The sequence below is a fragment of the Desmodus rotundus genome, chromosome 12 (genome assembly GCF_022682495.2).
Source record: "Desmodus rotundus isolate HL8 chromosome 12, HLdesRot8A.1, whole genome shotgun sequence".
NCBI classification, from domain to species: Eukaryota; Metazoa; Chordata; class Mammalia; order Chiroptera; family Phyllostomidae; genus Desmodus; species Desmodus rotundus.
This window is the reverse complement of record NC_071398.1, coordinates 30,381,314-30,400,724: the sequence shown is the minus strand read 5'-3', so window position 1 is coordinate 30,400,724 and position 19,411 is coordinate 30,381,314. Positions and strand designations below refer to the sequence as shown.

The window sequence follows — 19,411 nt, the reverse complement described above, 5'->3', positions numbered from 1 at the left end:
AGTTTGGTGCTTGGCATGTCTCAGTCGGCAAATTGCTCCTTCTCCATTTGATTGAGAGAGGCCTCCATAGGCCCAAGGTCTGGTGTCTAGAGAGCTAAAAATGAGAGAACAATGTTCAAAAGAGGTGTAAATGCTGCTTGGAAAATAAATACTGTAAATGAATGAGTCGTAACAGGGATGATGAATTGTAGCACTAAATCAGCGTGTTGTTGCCTGGCTTCTGCTTGCCCCAGGAGAGCTCTTTCAGAACTGTTAACCTGACAGCCTGTCAGGGAAGGGGTCCTGGTTTCAGATTCTGTTTAGCTGCGTGAGGCCAGGCACTTGGTCCTGTTCATTATTATAACCCAGTATTTGGAACAGTGTTGGGGCTCAAAAAAACAATTGAGTGAGTGATACCTGTCCGGGGTGGAGGGAGATGATTGTATGAGTCCACCATGGTGTGCGTGGTTCTCCTCTTTCTGGTTCTGTGCCCAGAAGTAGCCTGCTGACCTGAGAGTGGGTAAGAGGAGGACCCAGCTGCCTGAACTGCATGACTGTCCTGTGCACACGAAGGCTTGCGAGCACTTGCACTGGTTTGTCTTCTGGAAAAGAGGAATTCACTTGTGTTCAGGTTGGAAAATCAGGTGTAGTCAGTTGAATTTTAGTAAATGAGTGGATTTTGACAAGTTTGAGTTTGTTCACCAGAGCCCACTGCAGTTCTGGAGTGTGAATACTCTGCCCCAGGCCTCTAAGCTGAGGACTAAGTCCTGTCCTGTCTCAGTGGTGCGCACTCTGAGTCCCCAGTGCCCCCGGATGCTTCGTCAGAGTCTTGAGCCCCAAGAATGCTGATATCCCGATGGAGCCGTCAAGTTTTGTGCCCATGTCACATAATGCAGGCTAGGGGCTGCTTCTGTGTTTATTTTCTCATCCATTTTAATCACAGTTATTAAATGTCCTTGAAGAATTGGAATCATGAAAGTCTTGGAGATTTTTAAGTTCAGTTTTTTGGCAGGGTGCTCAGCAGGCTCTGGTTCATATGCATGGATGTCGAGGCCTTATTAGTCTGGGACTTAATAACATCCTTGTAGTTCAGCTCGGCTTGCTGTTTTATGTTGTGGATTTCATAGTGAATCACAGCAATGGGAAATAGAAATTGGTTATAAAGTCCTTTGCCTAAAGTTCATTACCTTTCAGATTCTACCACATGAAATTTGAGACATAAAAGTTTTCTCATTATAGACTAGTTTAATGGAGATGATGTTAGAAGCCATGGTCTGTATCTTCTCTTTTATCAGTTAGAGGGTAAAAGAATAGAAAGGAAAGCTTGTACGTATACTCTACTCTTTTCTCCTAGATTCTGGATTTTGGGATGGGGTGAAATTTATTTTATGTGTAATTTGAGAGTTTAGATGCCCTTTGTAAAATGAATACAACCCAGTGAGAGAAAGTGAAGGGTCACAGCTCTGCCGAATGTGGATTCGGTGACCTGGTGAGAAGAAGGGAGTGGTCACACTGCGCTGCCTGGACTGCTGAGGGTGCAGGGAGTGAGGCTGTTGGGAACCCAGGGCTGGGTGAGGAGCGGAGGCAGACATCCTGAGTTCTGTCTTCTTACTCACCTGATACTTGTCTCCCAAAGTAATGACTAAAACTCCCTTGAAACAAAATGCGTTCTCTCATAAACTAGAAAAAAGTTTCATATGGCTTAATAAAAAATGTCTCCTGTGTCCTTAGGTCGGCCTTAGTGCATTAATGAACAGTAAGTAGTTTATGGGGAGGAGTCATTATATACAAAGCGCTTACCCGTGAGATAAGCGGAGTTCCACCCACAGTGCTCGTTTGCACTGCTGCAGGTGTTAGCCTCCAGCTAAATAATGGCTTCATTACATTCTGTCTGAGCAGGCATTGCAGGACTCCGAGATTTTTTCACTCAGGAAATGCTGAGTATCTTTTACATGTAAGGCACCATTGTAGGACTGGGACATAGCGACAGAAAAGACGAGTTTGCCTTTCCCTGTGATGTCCCGTATTTGGTGTTTACTTTGATCCTGATGGTGTCACACATTTTGAAGACTCGGCTTTCATGAAGCTGAAGCATGCGTCTGGCTAATGTCAAAATCCTTTCAGAGTCTGTGTGTTATTTTGGACTTCATTGTGTGTTGGTTTTGTTTGTTCGTTTATTTGGCATTTGGAAGGAGGGTTGTTAACTTAAAGCTTTCCACACGTGATTTTACTGCAATTAAGACAACAGCAAACAAACCCAAATGCTTGGGAAGCAGGTAGCCTCATGGGACAAGTAGGATAGTGGATGCTGAAGAGGATGGCCTTGCCTTGCCCCTGGAGCAGTGCCGCCCTACTCCATTCACTGGGTCACTGCGTTGTGCTTTGCCTGCGTCAGATCCAGACAAGAGACTGTTGTTGGTTGCCAGTTTAAGCAGTTACTTCAAAACAACTATGTGTATAAATATATATATATTTATGCATTTATTTTAAGTATATTTTATTGATTATGCTATTACAGTTGTCCCATTTTTTTCTTCCCCTTTATTCTCCTCATCCCCGTACCACCCCACACCAGCATTCCCCCCCACTTAGTTTATGTCCATGGGTTGTACATATAAGTTCTTTGGCTTCTCCATTTCCCATACTATTCTTAACTTCCCCTGTCTATTTTGTATCTACCATTTATGCTTTTTATTCCCTGTACCTTTTCCCCCCATCTAACTCCTACCCCCTCCCTGCTGATAACTCTCCATGTGATCTCCATTTCTGTGATTCTGTTCCTGTTCTAGTTGTTTGCTTAGTTTGTTTTTGTTTTTTTAGGTTCAGTTGTTGATAGTTGTGAGTTTGTTGTCATCTTACTGTTCATAGTTTTCATCATATTCTTGTTCTTAGATAAGTCCCTTTAACATTTCAAATAGTAAGGGCTTGGTGATGATGAACTCCTTTAACTTGATCTTATTTGGGAAGCACTTTATCTGCCCTTCTGTTCTAAATGAAAGCTTTGCTGGATAGAGGAATCCTGGTTGTAGGTCCTTGCCTTTCATGACTTGAAATACTTCTTTCCAGCCCCTTCTTGCCTGCAAGGTTTCTGTTGAGAAATCTGCTGATAGTATTATGGGAACTCCTTTGTGGGTAACTGTCTCCTTTTCTCTTGCTGCTGTTAAGATTCTGTCCTAATCTTTAATCATGGGCAATTTAATTATGATGTGCCTTGGTGTGTACTTTCTTAGGTCCAACTTCTTTGGAATTATCTGAGCTTCCTAGACTTCCTGGAAGTCTATTTAATTTGCCAGATTAGGGAAATTCTCCTTCATTATTTGTTCAAATAAGTTTTCAATTTCTTGCTGTTCCTCTTCTCCTTCTGGTACCCCTGTGATTCAGATGTTGGAATGTTTGAAGTTGTCCTGGAGGTTCCTAAGCCTCTCCTCATTTTTTTTGAATTCTTGTTTCTTCATTCTGTTTTGGTTGAATGTTTATTTCTTCCTTCTGATCCAAATCATTGATTTGAGTCCTGGTTTCCTTCCCTTCACTATTGGTTCCCTGTACATTTTCCTTTATTTCACTTTGCATAGCCTTCACTTCTTCCTCTATTTTTCAACCATCCTCAACCATTTCTGTGAGCATCCTGATTACCAGTGTTTTGAACTGTGCATCTGATAGGTTGTCTCTTTCCTCATCGCTTAGTTCTTTTTCTGGAGCTTTGATCTGTTCTTTCATTTGGGTCATAATTCTTTGTCTTGGCACACCAGTCTGGATGAATGTTTCTCCTTTAACTCCTTTGTTGTCAGACGTCCATACAGTTCAATTTTCTGGCAGTTCTGGGTTTTAAATTTGTTGTCCTTCTTTTGGTTGTATGAGGAGGCAAAGTGTATCTACCTATACCTCCATCCTGGCCAGAAGTCCTGAATATATATATTTAAAGGTATTTTATATTTAGAGCTTTCTTTCCAAAATACCTAAATTAATCACCCATAAGACAGCCTGGGGGTATAAACTCTTTCTGTAAGTTTGACGGTACAAAGGGGAGTGAGCAATGAGTAGGAGAACAGCCTGCATGTATCTCAGTCCCAGCCAGTGACTTCTTTCTTTCTGGAGTCCCGCCAGCTTTCTTCTGAAGAGCTGATAATAGGCCAGCTCATACCTCAGTTATCTCCTCTAATCCCAGAAGAATCCTTATTTTAAGGATATTATGGAAAGTAATTTTGTTGAAATGCTTTGACTTTTTTTTTAAAGCACTTAGTCCTTTCTTTCTTTTTAAATCCTTACCTGAGGGTATGTTTTACTGATTTTAGACAGGAAGGTAGGGAGAGAGAGAGAAACCTTGATCTGTTGCCTCCTGTACCTCCTTCAACCAGGAGTCAAATCCACGTCCTCAGTATGTGCCCTGACCGAGAATTGGATGCGCAGTCTTTTGATGTGCTGGGCAGTGCTCCAACCACCTGAGCCACCTGGCCGGGGCTGATTGGACTTCCTTTAAAGTAAGCTCTCTAAGCCCTGGCTGGTGTGGCTCAGTGGATTGAGTGCCAGCCTGCGAACCAAAAGGTTGCCAGTTTGATTCCCAGTCAGGGCACATGCCTGGGTTGCGGGCCAGTCCCTGGTCGGGGGACACGCAAGAGGCAACCAATCGATGTATCTCTCGCAAATTGGTGTTTATTTCCCTCTCTTTCTCCCTCCTTTCCCCTCTCTCTAAAAATAAATAAGATCTTAAAAAAATAAAGTAAGTTCTCTAATATATTCTCTGTGTTGCTGTTCTTATATATTTCATTTCCATACATATTAGAAGCCCCACAGTGATATAATGTTGTTTTTGCTTTAAATGGTTATTACAGAAATTTTAAAATGAGAAGAAAAATATCTTCTATTGATTTACAAACTTACGGTTTTCATCACACTTCATTCCTCATGTAGATCTGTGTTTTCATGTGGGAATGTTTCCTTCAGCCTAAAACTTCATTTACTATTTCTTGAAGTACAGATAAGTGGCAACAAAATTTTTTTAGCATTTTTTCTAAGTGAAAATGCCTTCATTTTATATTCATTCACTGGATATTTTTTCTTTCTTTTTTTTTGATATATTTATTGATTATGCTATTACAGTTGTCCCATTCCCCCCCTTCACTCAACTCCAACCTGCCCACCCCCTCCCTCCCACATTCCCCCCCTATAGTTCATGTCCATGGGTCATACTTATAAGTTCTTTGGCTTCTACATTTCCTACACTATTCTTACCCTCCCCCTGTCTATTTTCCACCTATCATTTATGCTATTTATTCTCTGTACCTTTCCCCCCTCTCTCCCCCTCCCAATCCCCTATTGATAACCCTCCATGTGATCTCCATTTCTGTGGTTCTGTTTCCGTTCTAGTTGTTTGCTTAGTTTTCTTTTGTTTTGGTTTTAGGTGTGTTTGTTAATAACTGTGAGTTTGCTGTCATTTTTACTGTTTATATTTTTATCTTCTTTTTCTTAGATAAGTCCCTTTAACATTTCATACAATAATGGCTTGGTGATGATGAACTCCTTGAACTTGACCTTATCTGAGAAGCACTTTATCTGCCCTTCCATTCTAAATGATAGTTTTGCTGGATAGAGTAATCTTGGATGTAGGCCCTTGCCTTTCATGACTTGGAATACTTCTTGCCAGCCCCTTCTTGCCTGTAAGGTCTCTTTGGAGAAATCAGCTGACAGTCTTATGGGAACCCCTTTGTAGGTAACTGTGTCCTTTTCTCTTGCTGCTTCTAAGATTCTCCCCTTCTGTGTAATCTTGGGTAATGTAATTATGATGTGCCTTGGTGTGTTCCTTCTTGGGTCCAGCTTCTTTGGGACTCTCTGAGCTTCCTGCACTTCCTGGAAGTCTATTTCCTTTGCCAGATTAGGGAAGTTCTCCTTCATTATTTGTTCAAATAAGTTTTCAATTTTTTGTTCTTCCTCTTCTCCTTCTGGCACCCCTAGAATTCGGATGTTGGAACATTTGAAGATGTCCTGGAGGTTCCTAAGCCTCTCCTCATTTTTCCGAATTCTTGTTTCTTCATTCTTTTCTGGTTGGATGTTTCTTTCTTCCTTCTGGTCCACACCATTGATTTGAGTCCCAGTTTCCTTTGCATCACTATTGGTTCCCTGTACATTTTCCTTTGTCTCTCTTACCATAGCCTTTATTTTTTCATCTAGTTTTTGACCAAATTCAACCAATTCTGTGAGCGTCCTAATTACCAGTGTTTTGAACTGTGCATCTGATAGGTTGGCTATCTGTTCGCTGCTTAGTTGAATTATTTCTGGAGCTTTGAAGTGTTCTGTCATTTGGGCCATTTTTTTTTTTCTCGGTGTGTCTGTTACTTAAAGGGGTGGAGCGTTAGGTGTTCCCCGGGGCGGGGTAACGCTGGTGGCTGTGCTATGACGCTGTACGTGGGGGAGGGGCTGAGAGAGAGCAGTGGTGCCTGCTCCACTCTCTACCAGACCTCAGTCACTCCCTCAGCCACCCACAATCAAACTGGGCCCCTGTGGTGCTGGATCCCGAGTGGGTGGGCTTGCGCACACTCCAGGCCCCTGTGGGTCTCTCCAACAACCTCTCCCATGAGGCTGGGAGTCGTTCCTGCTGCCGCCCCAACCCCCACGGGCGCTTTCAGTCAGAGGTTTGAGGCTTTATTTCCCCTGCGCTGGAGCCCTGGGTTACACGTTCTGCTTCGCTTCCTGCGGTTAGTCCTGTTTTATCTATGCGCGAATGTGGGGCCGCGGGGTGCTACCCACTGCTCTGCCTGCCCCGTTCTCCGCCACTCTGAGTCCGGCCCTCTCGGTTTCTCTGTGCTCGAATGTGGGGCCGCAGGGCCTGCTAGTGGTCAGACTGCTTGCCCTGTTGGTCCCACACTCCGCCAGTCTCGGTCCTGCCACGGCCACACTAGTCCTCTCTGCCCCGGTGCCCGTCTCCGCCCCTCCTACTGGTCTGGATGTATGTTTCTTTTTTATCTTCTTGGTGTCGGACTTCCTTGCCGTTTGATTTTCTGTCAGTTCTGGTTGTGCGAGGAGGCACAGTGTGTCTACCTACGCCGCCGTCTTGGTTCTCTGGATATTTTTTCTTGATGCTGCGTTCTGGGTTGATAGCAATTTTTTCTTTAGCACTTGAAAATGTTGTGTTTTCTGGCTTGCATTGTTCTGAGGAGAGGTAAGACTTAATTTTTCTGTACTCAGTCTTTTTTTCCCCCTCTATGGCTGCTTAAAAGATTTTATCTTTGTCTTTGGTTTATTAGGAATTTGATTTTGATGAACTTTTGTGATTTTCTTAAAGTTGAATTATATGTATGTTAGACTGTTTAATATTATCCAACAGGGCAATAGGTCTCTCTCTCTCTCTCTCTTTTTTTTTTTTTCATTCTTTTTTCTATTTTCATGTTGATCGTTTTTATTACCCTTCAAGGTAAGTGGATATGCTGTGAACTTGTGGATTATTCATTTTATGTGTGGTATTTTTTAGCTCTAGATTTTGTTTGGTTCTCGATTATTGTTTCCATGTTTGTTTATTATGCTCATGTTTTCCTTTAAATCTTTGGACATATTTATAAAAACTGGTTTCAAGTCCTTGTTTGCTGATTTTCTCATCTTTGTCATTTCTGGGTGTCTTTCTGTGGACTGACCTTTTGCCTTAAGTCACATTTTCCCACTGGGACTGTGTAGTTAGATGCAGAACTTTGTGAATGCTACGAGTTGACTGTCTGGATTTTGTTTTAATCTGTTAGCAATTGATGAGTTTTGTTTTGGCAGGCAATTACGTCACCTGCAGGTCGTTGTGATCCTTTTGAAACTTTTCTAGGAATGACTCAGCCCTAGGGCACAGGTGGCAAACACCAGGCCTGTGGGCTGAATCCGGCCTTCCACCTTGTTTTATCCGGCTGGCACCTTTTTTCTACCCAGGGGCAGCGCGGAGCTCCTTGTCCCTAGTTAAGGAGTACTTACATTTATACAGTCCTAAAATTGCATTTGGCCCTTTGGTGAAAATGAGTTTGACACCCCTGCCCTAGGGTATGCCCTTTCTGGGGTCTCTGCTGTGTGCTCTGGCTGTCCAGTGACATCTTTCACTATGTCTGGTTGGATACTGCCTGTTTCAAAGCTCTATGCAAGTGCAGGTCATTTTTAGGCTTTCAGCCTCACAGTGGTGATTCTTTTTCCAGCCTCTCCTGCACATATACAGCTTAATGCTCAAAGGCTTCAGGGAACCCCGTGCGGATTTCCAGGGTGCTCTCTGTCCAATACTCTGCCTACAAATTCTAGCTACCTCAGCATCTGTGAACTCTGACCTTTGTCTCCTCAGCTGAACAAGACCACCTGCTCTGTTGGGCTCCTTTCCCTGCACCAGGGTGCAGGGACTGCCTTCGGAGGCACAGAGTCACCGTTCCCACTTACCACCCTCAGGGTCACAGTGCTGCACTTCCTGATGTTGTACGACTCTAGTTCCTTCATAGATTTTGTCCAAGTTTCTCCTTGTTTATGTGGTACAGGTTGCTCCGTCCTTGTCGGAGTGGAAATCTTATGCCTGTTTCTTTATAGTTCTGATCTTCTCTTGAATAATATACTAACTTTTTTCTTTGAGGACCAGGTTAATACACATCCCTCAGATCACTGACTGTTGACCCATCTTCCTGTAGTCCTTATACTTTTGACGGCGACAGGCCTGGTATTGTGATGAAGAGGGGGGATGGGATGGACAAGATGAACTGTGGCTTACAGTCCTTTTTTCTTGCCTGGAGTTGGACTTCATTTTTTAAAAATGGTTTTTACACTGATATGTAAGTAATATTCATTGTGAAAAAAGAAAAGAAAGAGAAAAGTCCATGGCCCATCATTCTAGAACTGCTAGTTCATATTTCTTCATCTTCTCCTTGTATATCTATATTTCTACACATGTATATTTCATATTAGTTGGCCTATACATATAAATACACACATATGTATATGTTTTTTCTATGCTGTTCTTTCCAGTTGGTGCATTATTTATAGCATTACCTCATGGCATTGGATAGCCTTCTATAACATGATGATTCAAAACTCCATTGTGTTGTGGAGCTTGAGTGTATCACCTAACTTCATAAACTCAAAAAATGTTAGGTCTGGGCCTGAGCTAATCATCGTGCCTGCTTTAAAGATTTGAAGTGATCAGTTCTTTCCTCTAGAACTACTGAGGTTTTAGAGTGGTAGGAAGCTGGCTTGTCCCTTCATAGGTCAGTCATCTGTGCTGAGGTGACGCAAATAAAACTGAGTGAGAATGGGAGTGGAGAGAGGGCTGTGTTACTCTTAAGAATGCCGCCAGGACCCTCCACAGATAGTCCAGGACAGCAGCGGGGTCAGTGACAGAGCCTTGCTTCTGCAGTGTTCTCAAGTGCCAGCGGGTCAAAGGCTCCGTGCTGCAGTGGAGCTCTGGGTGCCTGGGGCTGCAGCCTCCTGACAGCCACTGCGTGACCCTCCCAGTGAACCTGCCTGTGGAGGTACGTGAGGGCAAGTAGGCATTCACACACTGCTCAGCAGCGTCTTGGTGCCCAGTGGCACCCGACCCAAGTCCCCTTCCTTAGCCACACTGTTTGCTACCATGGCCACTGTTTCCAGGCTCCTCAGCAAGAAGCCCCTTGGCTGTTTCCTGGCCACGTGCCTTTGGTGTGAAGGGTTTGGTTGTATCATCTGCTTCGTTGTCTGGACCCTGTGGCTGGTGACTCCCAGAGTAGGCTGGCCCAGCACCTGCTCTGTGCCAGGTGTTGACTGAGTAAGCGTCACACCCCACACTTGTAGGGTGCTTGCAGGAGAAGTTGTTTCTGTGCAGGCTGTCCCCTCAGATACTCAGTGTACAGGTCAGCTAACCATAAAACCAGCCACATCGTGACTGTCTTTGAAGCTGTGCTTTCCGTCAGGTGGCACGTCACTGAACTTTCTCTGTTGGTCACTGGCCAGCCAGTGGGTTGTGTGGCTCTGGAGGGTCCAGGCACTTGGGGGTGGTTCCAGTGGGACCTCTGAGTCATCCTGGGTCTTCGGCAGAACCACACAGAGGGCAGGCACTGAGGAGAATGGACAGTGCAGGCACTCTTAAGATGAGATCAAGGCTTGGAATCTAAGTGTCCTTGGGTGAGAAAGAGGCAGGTCTGGAATTCTGGGGGAGGGGTTCCAGTTTTATGTGTTACCTTTTGGACTTCATATCAGCAATCTTCAACACAAAATCCAACCCAAAGCTTAAAATCCCTGGGCTAGATAGTGTATGAATTGCCTTTAAAATGACCAATTGTGTTTCTTGTATTGGCACCTATAAAGGTGGTTTTACATGACGTAGCACCCACTCTTATTGTGGCTGTCTGAAATACATTCCTGTACCCAGCGATTTTCAACTTTTTCATCTCATGGCGCACATAAACTAATTACTAAAATTCTGTGGCATGCCAAAAAAAAAATTTTTTTTTCAGTGTGACAAAAAAAGTAGGTATAACTTTGACTCATTTAAACAGGACAGCTATAGTTGTGTTGGCTGCTGTCATTTTATTTCACGGTCTAAGGGAAGAGAGATCAGCGCCCCTGACTAAATAGTCCCGTACTGCCTGTTTTAAAAATTCTTGTGGCACACAGGTTGAAATTTGCTGCTCTTACCCAATATTTCCCTCTTCTGGAAAGGCCTTTTTAATCACATGCTGTGACTGGCTTCTCCCTCCTTGTGGGGGATCCACATGGCAATCCCCAGTCTAGAGTCTGGAATGTTGCCCTCGCCCTGTGGAGACGCAGCTTTCAGTGGGGTGATGGACAACTCAACTACTTGGTTCCCCGTCCCAAGAACACCAAGATGGCTTGGACACACTTCTGTCTTTCCATCCTGTCATTTCTGATTCTAATGCATGGCATGGGTTGTTGGGTAGTCTCGCTTCACTCTCGTTCAGTTGGTGAGTAACCTTGGAATGTGAAGAGTAATTTCTGCTCATGGGATGTGAGCCCTGGTGTTCCTGTTCTCAGCCGCTTTTCCCCTCGGGTTGGCACATTAGTTTGTGGAATGTTTGGCCCGTGAACTCTTTGTTCTGTGAATACTTTGATGTTCTGGTAAGCCTGGTAATATTTTGAAATATGCACGTGTGTGTCTTGAAAGTTTGACGTGGTGCGGTGCAGGGTCAGTGTGGCTTAGGTGCCACTCTGTCCTCTTCTGTGGGAGAGCCTCCTGCATGTGCAGCCCAAAGGGAATTGTCCTCACTGCTTCCGTGTACCTTCCTGTTATGCTTAAATGTTTAAAAAATACACGTTAGCCCTGGCTGATGTGACTCAGTGTATTGAGTGCCAGCCTGAGAATCAAAGGGTTGCTGGCTCGATTCCCAGTCAGGGCACATGCCTGGGTTGTGGGCCAGGTCCCCAGTAGGGGGTGCGCAAGAGACAACCACACATTGATGTTTCTCTCCTCTTTCTCCCTCCTTTCCTCTTTCTCTAAAAATAAGATAAAATTAAAAATCTTTAAAAAAAATAAATGTCAATAATGTTACATAAACATTATATATTACTTGTCTTATTCGTGAGTGGTTTTAGGTATACAATGCTTAATAGCTAGAAAAGGGTTAATGAGGACAGGTAAACAGCTTTGTTACAGATATTTAATAAAAATTACTCTGTCAGTTTGTGTTATAACTGATGTAACTTTTGACACAACTATGTCCATTTTAATGGGATGTGGGGTTGTCTAAAAATAAGTGGATGTTAATTTTGCCATTCTAGGAATGCCTGAATGTTTATTAGACTTTGACTTAGGAGGGTTTGTTGATGAGGGATTTCTCCCTCAGAGGCAGGAGTGGGTGCTGGCCATGGCTACCAGGTGCTGTGTTCTGGTGCGGCTGCTGCTCCACCCCTCTGGAGCTGGCCAAGAGCTGTGCGGCTTTGCCCTGACCTGTCACCTTCCTTGTCACAGGCTGTGGCGGTACCTCAAGGTGGCGGGCAGCTGTGGATCTTTGGAGGGGAGTTTGCTTCTCCTGATGGAGAGCAGTTTTACCACTACAAGGATCTCTGGGTTCTGCATTTGGCCACCAGGACCTGGGAGCAAGTCAGGTAAGGTGCTGCATGATAAGCAAACCTCTGGGCCCGGCTCCTGTGTGTGCCAGCATGCTTGGTTCACAGTGATGAGATTGGATCCGGTAGAATTCCAGGACTTGAGGAGCATGAATTGCAGAGCCCCAAGGGACCAGCTTCAGTGGTAACTGCAGTAAGGGAAGAGCTTAAGTTTTTCTGCACCCTTCACAGAGAAACCCGACCTGGCCGCTGCTGCCTGACATCTGGCTTTGTAGAAGATGTTGCCAGGGTCGCTGGGAGCAGTGTTATATTCAGACTTACTTTCTTGTTCCTCCTGTGTCTGCATTAAATTGATCATATTTTAATGCAGTTCTCCTGGACCATCTGTTTATCTCCTTAAAGGTGTTCTGGACTTCAGCTTGCTGGAATGGAGCTATGGTATTTACTAAAACGGAGTGCTCCTTGTAGGTCCAGTTCACATAGAAGCAGTGGAACCAGTGGATGAAGGACGAGAAGGCCTTTATATCGCTCTTCAATAAACTAGGCTCAGCTCTCACTGGAGCCTGATTTCTGCATCTTTCAGTGACATTGGTATGTGGTTGTCACATTTACCACTGCACTTCACTTCTAGTGTCAGTGGTCAGCACCGCACACCTGTCTTTGGGGAGACAGACATTGTGTCTACGTATAAATTATTTATGAGAAGAAACCTAGGAGAGGGCCAGATTGGGAGAGTTAGTTGGCTTCATGCTTCTGGGGTGGGCGTGCTGCGCGCTGGCCATGTGCCCATGTTGCAGGTGTCTTCTCCGACCACTAGAGCCGCAAACCAGAGTTTCTTCTCCTCAGTGGAGCAGGCAGTGCCCTGTGGGACTCACTAGTGGTGCGGAGTGTTTTAGGGTCGTCAGAGGCAAGCATCCCTCCCTGAAGAGTCTGCTGGGTTGTTTGATAATGAGCTTCTTAGAAGACCACCATGCCAGGCTGTGGAGGCCTGATCTGATTGGCTCCAGGCCTAGAGTGGAACATTGTAAAGAGTCCGTTGTGCTAGTGGGAAGTGTAAATAGGTGCCCCAAGCCAGGCTGCCCTGCTGGAGAAGGCCCGGTGGCAATCTGAATCAAATTGGAACCAGAAAGACCTTGGTGTGCATTACCAACTACTGACTTCACTTCCTTTTCTCTTAACCTGCTCTGGGAAAGCGTCATTATCTTCCAAGGCATAGCATCAAGAAATTATTTTCATATGATAATTGATTTCATTACATACATATTGAAACTTGGTCATTTTCCCCCTAATTTAAAAAAAATATTTAGGCCCAAAGCATGCAAGCTATGTTGTCTTGTTTTGCTTCAATCATTTTTTTTCAAAACCCAATTTGATTTGCTTGTTTGTTCATTGCTGGTGAATTGATTTTTGGTATTTTCTCAGCAATTTTATCAGTTTTGGTTGCTGTTTGCCCAGATTTATGGATGAGGGACAATAAGCCCTCTCCGTGAAAGAATGTGTACAAATCTCACGGCCATCCAGGGGCCTAGCAGTGGTGCTAGCACATCTGTGCGGTGTTCCTGCAGGGACGTTCTGAGCTCTTTTGTGACATGCACACTTTCTTGTGGCCTTCTGCCTTTCCTGCTTCTAGAACATGCATTGCGGGTGTTACAAGGGAGCAAGGAGGCACTGTGGACATATAGTCACTCGGGGAGTGAACAGCTCGCTGTGGCCACTGTCCCCCCGCCAGCCAGAGATGGCGACGTTGCCTCCGTGTGCAATCCCAGCTGCCTCCCGTGCTGTTGGCTCAGTTATGCTTACGCGGCATTTGAGGCATCTGTCCTAAATCGAAAATTGTCTCTGATAAACATGTCTCTCATTACTTGAATACTTGCTTATTGTGAGAGTTTTTTTTAAAGGCATAGTGTAGAGCCTATTAAAAACTACTGTGAAACCACAAACTACAAAGATAAAATGCAGTTGCCATTCTTACCCCTGTATTTTATTTTAAAGGCATAGTGTAGAGCCTATTAAAAACTACTGTGAAACCACAAACTACAAAGATAAAATGCAGTTGCCATTCTTACCCCTGTATTTTAGTCTAAATAGAGTGGTGAGGCAGGAAGGAGGTATGGGCTCTATTTTTTGTCTAAATCACTGTTTTTTCAAGCCTTCCTTCTTGGGGTGGTCTCTGGTTCCTGTGGGTGAGATGAGCAGGAACTGGCAGAGTGTTGCTTTGAGCTGTTCCCAGGGTAGCCAGGGTGTGATGGGCGCATTTTACCTGAGCCTGTGGTCCCTGAGGGCCGTGGGGAGTGTGTCTGACCAGAAAGGTACAGCCCGTTGAGTACAGGACTGGAAGTGAGATGGAGGGCCTGTTCCCAGCTTGGCCTCTTACTTTGTTTGCCAGGAGAGTTTGAATGCCCAGGTTAATTTCTGTGCTTCCGCTGCTCAGCAAACTTCAGATGCTGGTGCTTCACATATTTATGGTTGTGCGATGCCTTGTGTTTGTGGCTTACTCAGTTGTTAAGTCCCCTGCCTGATGGGATGCAAAAGATCATAAATGGCCTGCATGAGATACTGTTTGACAGATGTCCTCTTCCCTATCTTTGTTGTCTCCCACCCTTACTCATCTTGGGTGCTTACCTCCAGCCTTCCTAGAATGCTCGGTGCCCTGACCATCCCTGCAGCTGCAGCCCTTCCACCCCCTGCCTTGTTGAGGGGAGCGCAGCTCTGGTGTAGCCCCTTCTCTTGCTGTTACAGTTGTCTGCAGTCCATCACCATCAGGGCCTCCCAAGTCCGTCACTGCACCAGGATCCACAGGAGATCGATAGACCCGACCATAGGAAATGTTCAGGTTTCTGTGTGGGAAATGCCACCGCAAGGAAAGTGGCGAGTGGTGACAAGTGCCGAGAAACTGCCTGCAGCATACAGTGAGCTCGTGTTCAAAACAGAGGCCCTCTATAAGGGAGTGAGCAATGAGTGGCCTGACAGGAACTTGAGAAAGGACATGAAAAGGCCAGTCACAAATGGCAGACATGAAAAGGAGATGTCCGATTCAGTGTCGGTGAGGGTTGGGAAAACAGGCTGGTGCCTCTTGGAATGTAGGCAGCGTCTGTCATTTCATCATGTTTTAAATGTGCATACCGATTGGCCCCAGATTCCCTTCTAAGAGTATACTGTAAAGAAATACCTGTCTCATGTTGTATAGAAAAGCATGTACACCAGTGCCTGCGAAGAAACGAGATGCAGAACAACACGTGCCTGAGGAAGAAGTCTGAGTGTGAACGGACCTGCTCGTGTGTTCAGGAAGTGGGCCTGAAAGCCTGGTGCTCACAACATGCATGCGTGCAGGTGCACACACACACACACACACACAGGGCAAAGTCTGGATTGTTTGGTCTTTTCCAATGAAAAGATTCATTGGTCTTTTATTTTCACCTGTTATAGGGTTACTTCATTTTGATGACTATGGCTTTGTGGTATATTTTGGTAGCTAGAGGGTTTTTCCATTTACTTAAAATATTTCTTTGTCATGTACTCATTCTTTCCATATGAGCTCAGAATCAGTTTTTCAAGTTCTATTTTTAAACATTTCAATAGGATTTGATTGCTTTTATTTATAGATTACGTTTAGGGAGAGTGGACATCTTTCTAATCCTCACTCTTCCCAATCAAGAACACTGTACTTATCTCCATTTAGTGAGGTTCATTTTTTATCCGTCAGTAAAGTTCAAAACAGCCTAGAAGTAGACTTGTGAAGTCAAAGGTGTAGGTATTCCTAAAGACTGTACTTTGTGTTCTTGTTGTCTCCCCAAGACACTACTTGGCACCTCCACACTTATTTTGGGGGGCCTCTTTCCCAGCAATCCTCAGCATGCAACATTCTTGTTTGGGTGCCGGTCTTAATCGTTCGGTGGTCACCCTCGCTTCACTGTGTAGCAGGTGCTGGACTTCTGGTGGGCTACCGCACGGAATAAGCAGCGTTTCTGGCCTTATCTGCACTTGGAGGGGCACTTTTAAGGAAGGTTTCCCAGCAGGTGTGGTTGGGAGACGTGTCAGCCTGGGGAGATGGCTGGGCGCTGAGAGAATGCCTCTGTTACTCTACTAGTGATTCTCAGATTTTCACGTACCAAGTAGCACCTAGGAAACTTTGAAAATGCACATTTCTGCCCTCATCGCAAACATCAAGCCTGATTTATAAAGGTTTAAGATGGGGCTCAGGAATCTGCATTTTACATTAACCCCTTCCCAGCCCCCTTAGTGACCCTCATCCATGAGACCCTAGACCACAGCTGGAGCCTTCGGTTACTGGTCCATCAGCCTTGGTTACTGCTGGGTCTCATACTGGTTTTGAGCATTGTTCGCTGATGTGAAGATGTGTGCTCCCTTTCAGAAGTCAGAACACTCATGTGAAGTGCTTCTTAGATCCTTAACAATTCAAATTATGAAAGTATTGCTGTTGTAATTTACTGACCATTCCAAAATGAAAGTATCACCTAACTGTTGTCAGCAGGGCTGTGCAGGCTTAGTTGACACCACCCAATATAACCTTGGGCAGGTGCAGGTAGACTGATAATTACAGTTGGTCTGTTGGATCCGGGGGCTAGGTTACAGTGTGTGGGGTTTGGACTTGGAGCTGCTGCTGCTCGTCATTGGACTTGGTTACTAGTGCAGAGGGGTAATGGCCACTGTTGAAAGAGGACTACCACTGACAGTTTATCCTCTCCTTATTTTTGTTGATCTGAAAAAGAAAGATAAGCAGATTTAGCCAAAATGAAGATTGATTTTCCATTTCTGGGGAAGACTGTTCAGCCTGGGAAAATCCACATGATGTGGGTTTGCATCACTTGAAAAGCACAGGTGGAGTTCACTATGAACTATATTTATTTTGTTACCAGAATTTGGCTGGGTGCTCTGCGTTCAGTTTTTTAAAATGATTTTCACTCTCATGGGGGTAGTTTTACAGCTGGGGAGACTGACAGTGAGGAAGGTTACGTATTGGTAAAGGCCAACAGAGACCACGTTAAATCTGTTTCTGTATTTAGTCCCTTTCTTGGCTTTTAAATAGGCTTTTCTCTTTGGAGGGTAGGATGGATTCTCTCTTCCTAGCTGGTGACTTTTGATTTATATGACATGTTTTTTTCAATGCCATTGTTCTGATTCACGCCAGGCTCCCAATGAACAAGTGTATTGCCCCCATCCTTGCATGGGCTGGTCTGAGGAAACGATAGCAGGGACAGGCAGGGCCGGCCTGGAGTAGTGAGGTCAGACCTGTTCTTCTGAGGTCTGAGGTCCAGTGGTGCGAGCTCCCTGGCAGGCCACTGAAGGGGTGCCTTGAACAAGCAACACCTGCAACTTCCTGTGTTTAGCAGCGGTGCTCACTGGTGGCCGGGTGTGGAGATGAGCACAGGCTCTGATTGCATCCTGCCCGTGCCTTGTCCTGCAGTGGAAGCTGAGTGACCTGAGCAGGCCTTGCCCTCACCCCAAGTGGTGTCACAGTGCCTTCGTGTGGGCACAACAGGAACCAAACGCAGCCATTAGCATCCAGGCAGCACCCTGCAGGCTGGCGCACCTCTGCAGCCGCTGTCCACTCAGGACAGCCTCTCCAGGTGGTGCAGATGACCCCAAAGGGACCAGAGGCAGGTTTTGTGTTTGTAAAAGTGCTCTGTTTTTTTAATAGTAAACTGTAATGAAGTGAACTATATATAAAGAAAAGCACACAGTCGTGCAGCTTGATGAATTTTATAAAGTAAATGTGCCTGTCTGCTCAGGTCCAGGAAACAGTGCAGTTAGCATCCTCAAGCCCCAGTGCCCACCCCAAGCACAGATTGGCTTTGCTTGGTTTGCACAGCATGTGAATGTATTCTCACATTTGGCATTTTCGCTGAGCATTATTTTGTGAGATTTACTGTGTCGCATATGGGAATAGTTTATTTATTTTGATGCTGTATAATGTGCCATTATAGAGAGTCCCTGTGTGTTTTCCCTGGTGGTGGCAGCGGCAAGATACCAGTTCACAGTTTTTATAAGTGGTGTTGCTCTCAGCATTCTTTTACACATCTTACGATAGGCACATCTATGTATTTCCATTAAGTTTATGTCTAAAGAGTAGTGTAAGGCAGTGGGGGCACAGGGTTGCACACGTTCTGCTGTAGCCTGCCCTGGCAGCTGTTCCCCACTCTGGTGGGACTGATTACAGAACCGTGAGCTGGGCGGGAGAGCTCCCGCTGTTCCACCCAGGCCAGTGCTTGGCATTTTCCTCTCGGGTGTTGCCATTCTGGTGGTGTTTCTGTAGCATGTTGGACAACAAATAGGCACTTAGTACCCTTTTATTGTCTTCAGTTTTGCACATTTTCCATTGTAGCAACAGGCATTTATGCGACATCGTAACAGTTTGAAAGTGAGAGGAAAAATCATAGGGTTACTAACATCAAGAAGACCAAAGCTTAAATGAAATGCCAGCTTTCAGCCTCCTCATTTTACACTGGACGTGTTCCTCCAGCTTTTGGCCGACATTTTGAGGTTCCCGTCAGTATATCTTCAGTGGGAGGTGCCTGCAAAACTGCCCTGATAATTTAAAAAGAAAAAAAAGGCCTGATTTGGTAACATAGGTTCTATATACTAACTTTTTGTTTTTATAAAACATACAATCAGTCTTTCCTTCCCTGACTGTATCTGCTCCAGGGGGTAGGGAAGCAGTGGGTGGGTGTCTGTGCTTTAAATGTATGTGCACTTAGTGAATTTGAGGGAACTGGACACCAGAGACGGGACTCGGCATCTGCCCTGCCTGCCCTGCCACCCAGTACAGAAGCTTTTACCTGTTTCACAGTGGGGGACCTGCAGAGGGGCTGGGAGAGGAAAGCCATTGAAAGAATTACCTGTCCCTCCCACTTGAGCAAATGAGTGGCTGATAACTGAAGGTGTATCTGTGATTATCAGCAAAACAACCTTGAAAGAGTGAAACACTAGAAAAGTGTCTTAGCCTGTTTGGGCTTCTGTAACATAATACTACGAATTGGGACCTAAACAACAGACACCGATTTCTTGCAGTTCTGGGGGCTGGAAGTCCATGATGGAGGCTCCGGCAGATTGGATGTCTGGTGAGGGCCCACTTCCTGGTTCAGAGACGGATGTCTTCTTGCTGTGTCCTCACGTGGTCCTTTTTGCTCCTGCAGAGTTATTTCTTCCTGTTGTTTATGAAGGCCCTGATCCCATCATGGGGGCCCACCCTCCTGACCTCATTTAAACCATATCACTCCCAAAGCCCTGCCTCCAGATACCATCACACTGGGGTTTAGGGTTTCAAGCTTTGAGTTTGGGTGGGGGAACACAAACTTTCAGCCCAACAGCTAGCATCTGGAGTTTACAAAGGTCTTTCCTTTGACATGAGTTGGTGTATCAGTGAGGGTCTAATGAGGAAGACACAAATGTGATTGGTCACACCTGTGGTGGACAA

The 19,411-nt window shown here is 45.1% G+C and overlaps 1 protein-coding gene across 2 annotated transcripts in view; it reads left to right on the top strand.

Moving 5' to 3' along the window:
- Nucleotides 1-19,411, top strand: part of KLHDC4 (kelch domain containing 4) — a 92,989-nt gene that overhangs the window by 44,524 nt on the left and 29,054 nt on the right. For both annotated transcript variants that reach the window (XM_053914435.1, XM_024556004.3), the window contains exon 5: nucleotides 11,879-12,015. In XM_053914435.1, the coding sequence (XP_053770410.1) occupies nucleotides 11,879-12,015 (137 nt within the window). The remainder of the gene's footprint in view (nucleotides 1-11,878; nucleotides 12,016-19,411) is intronic.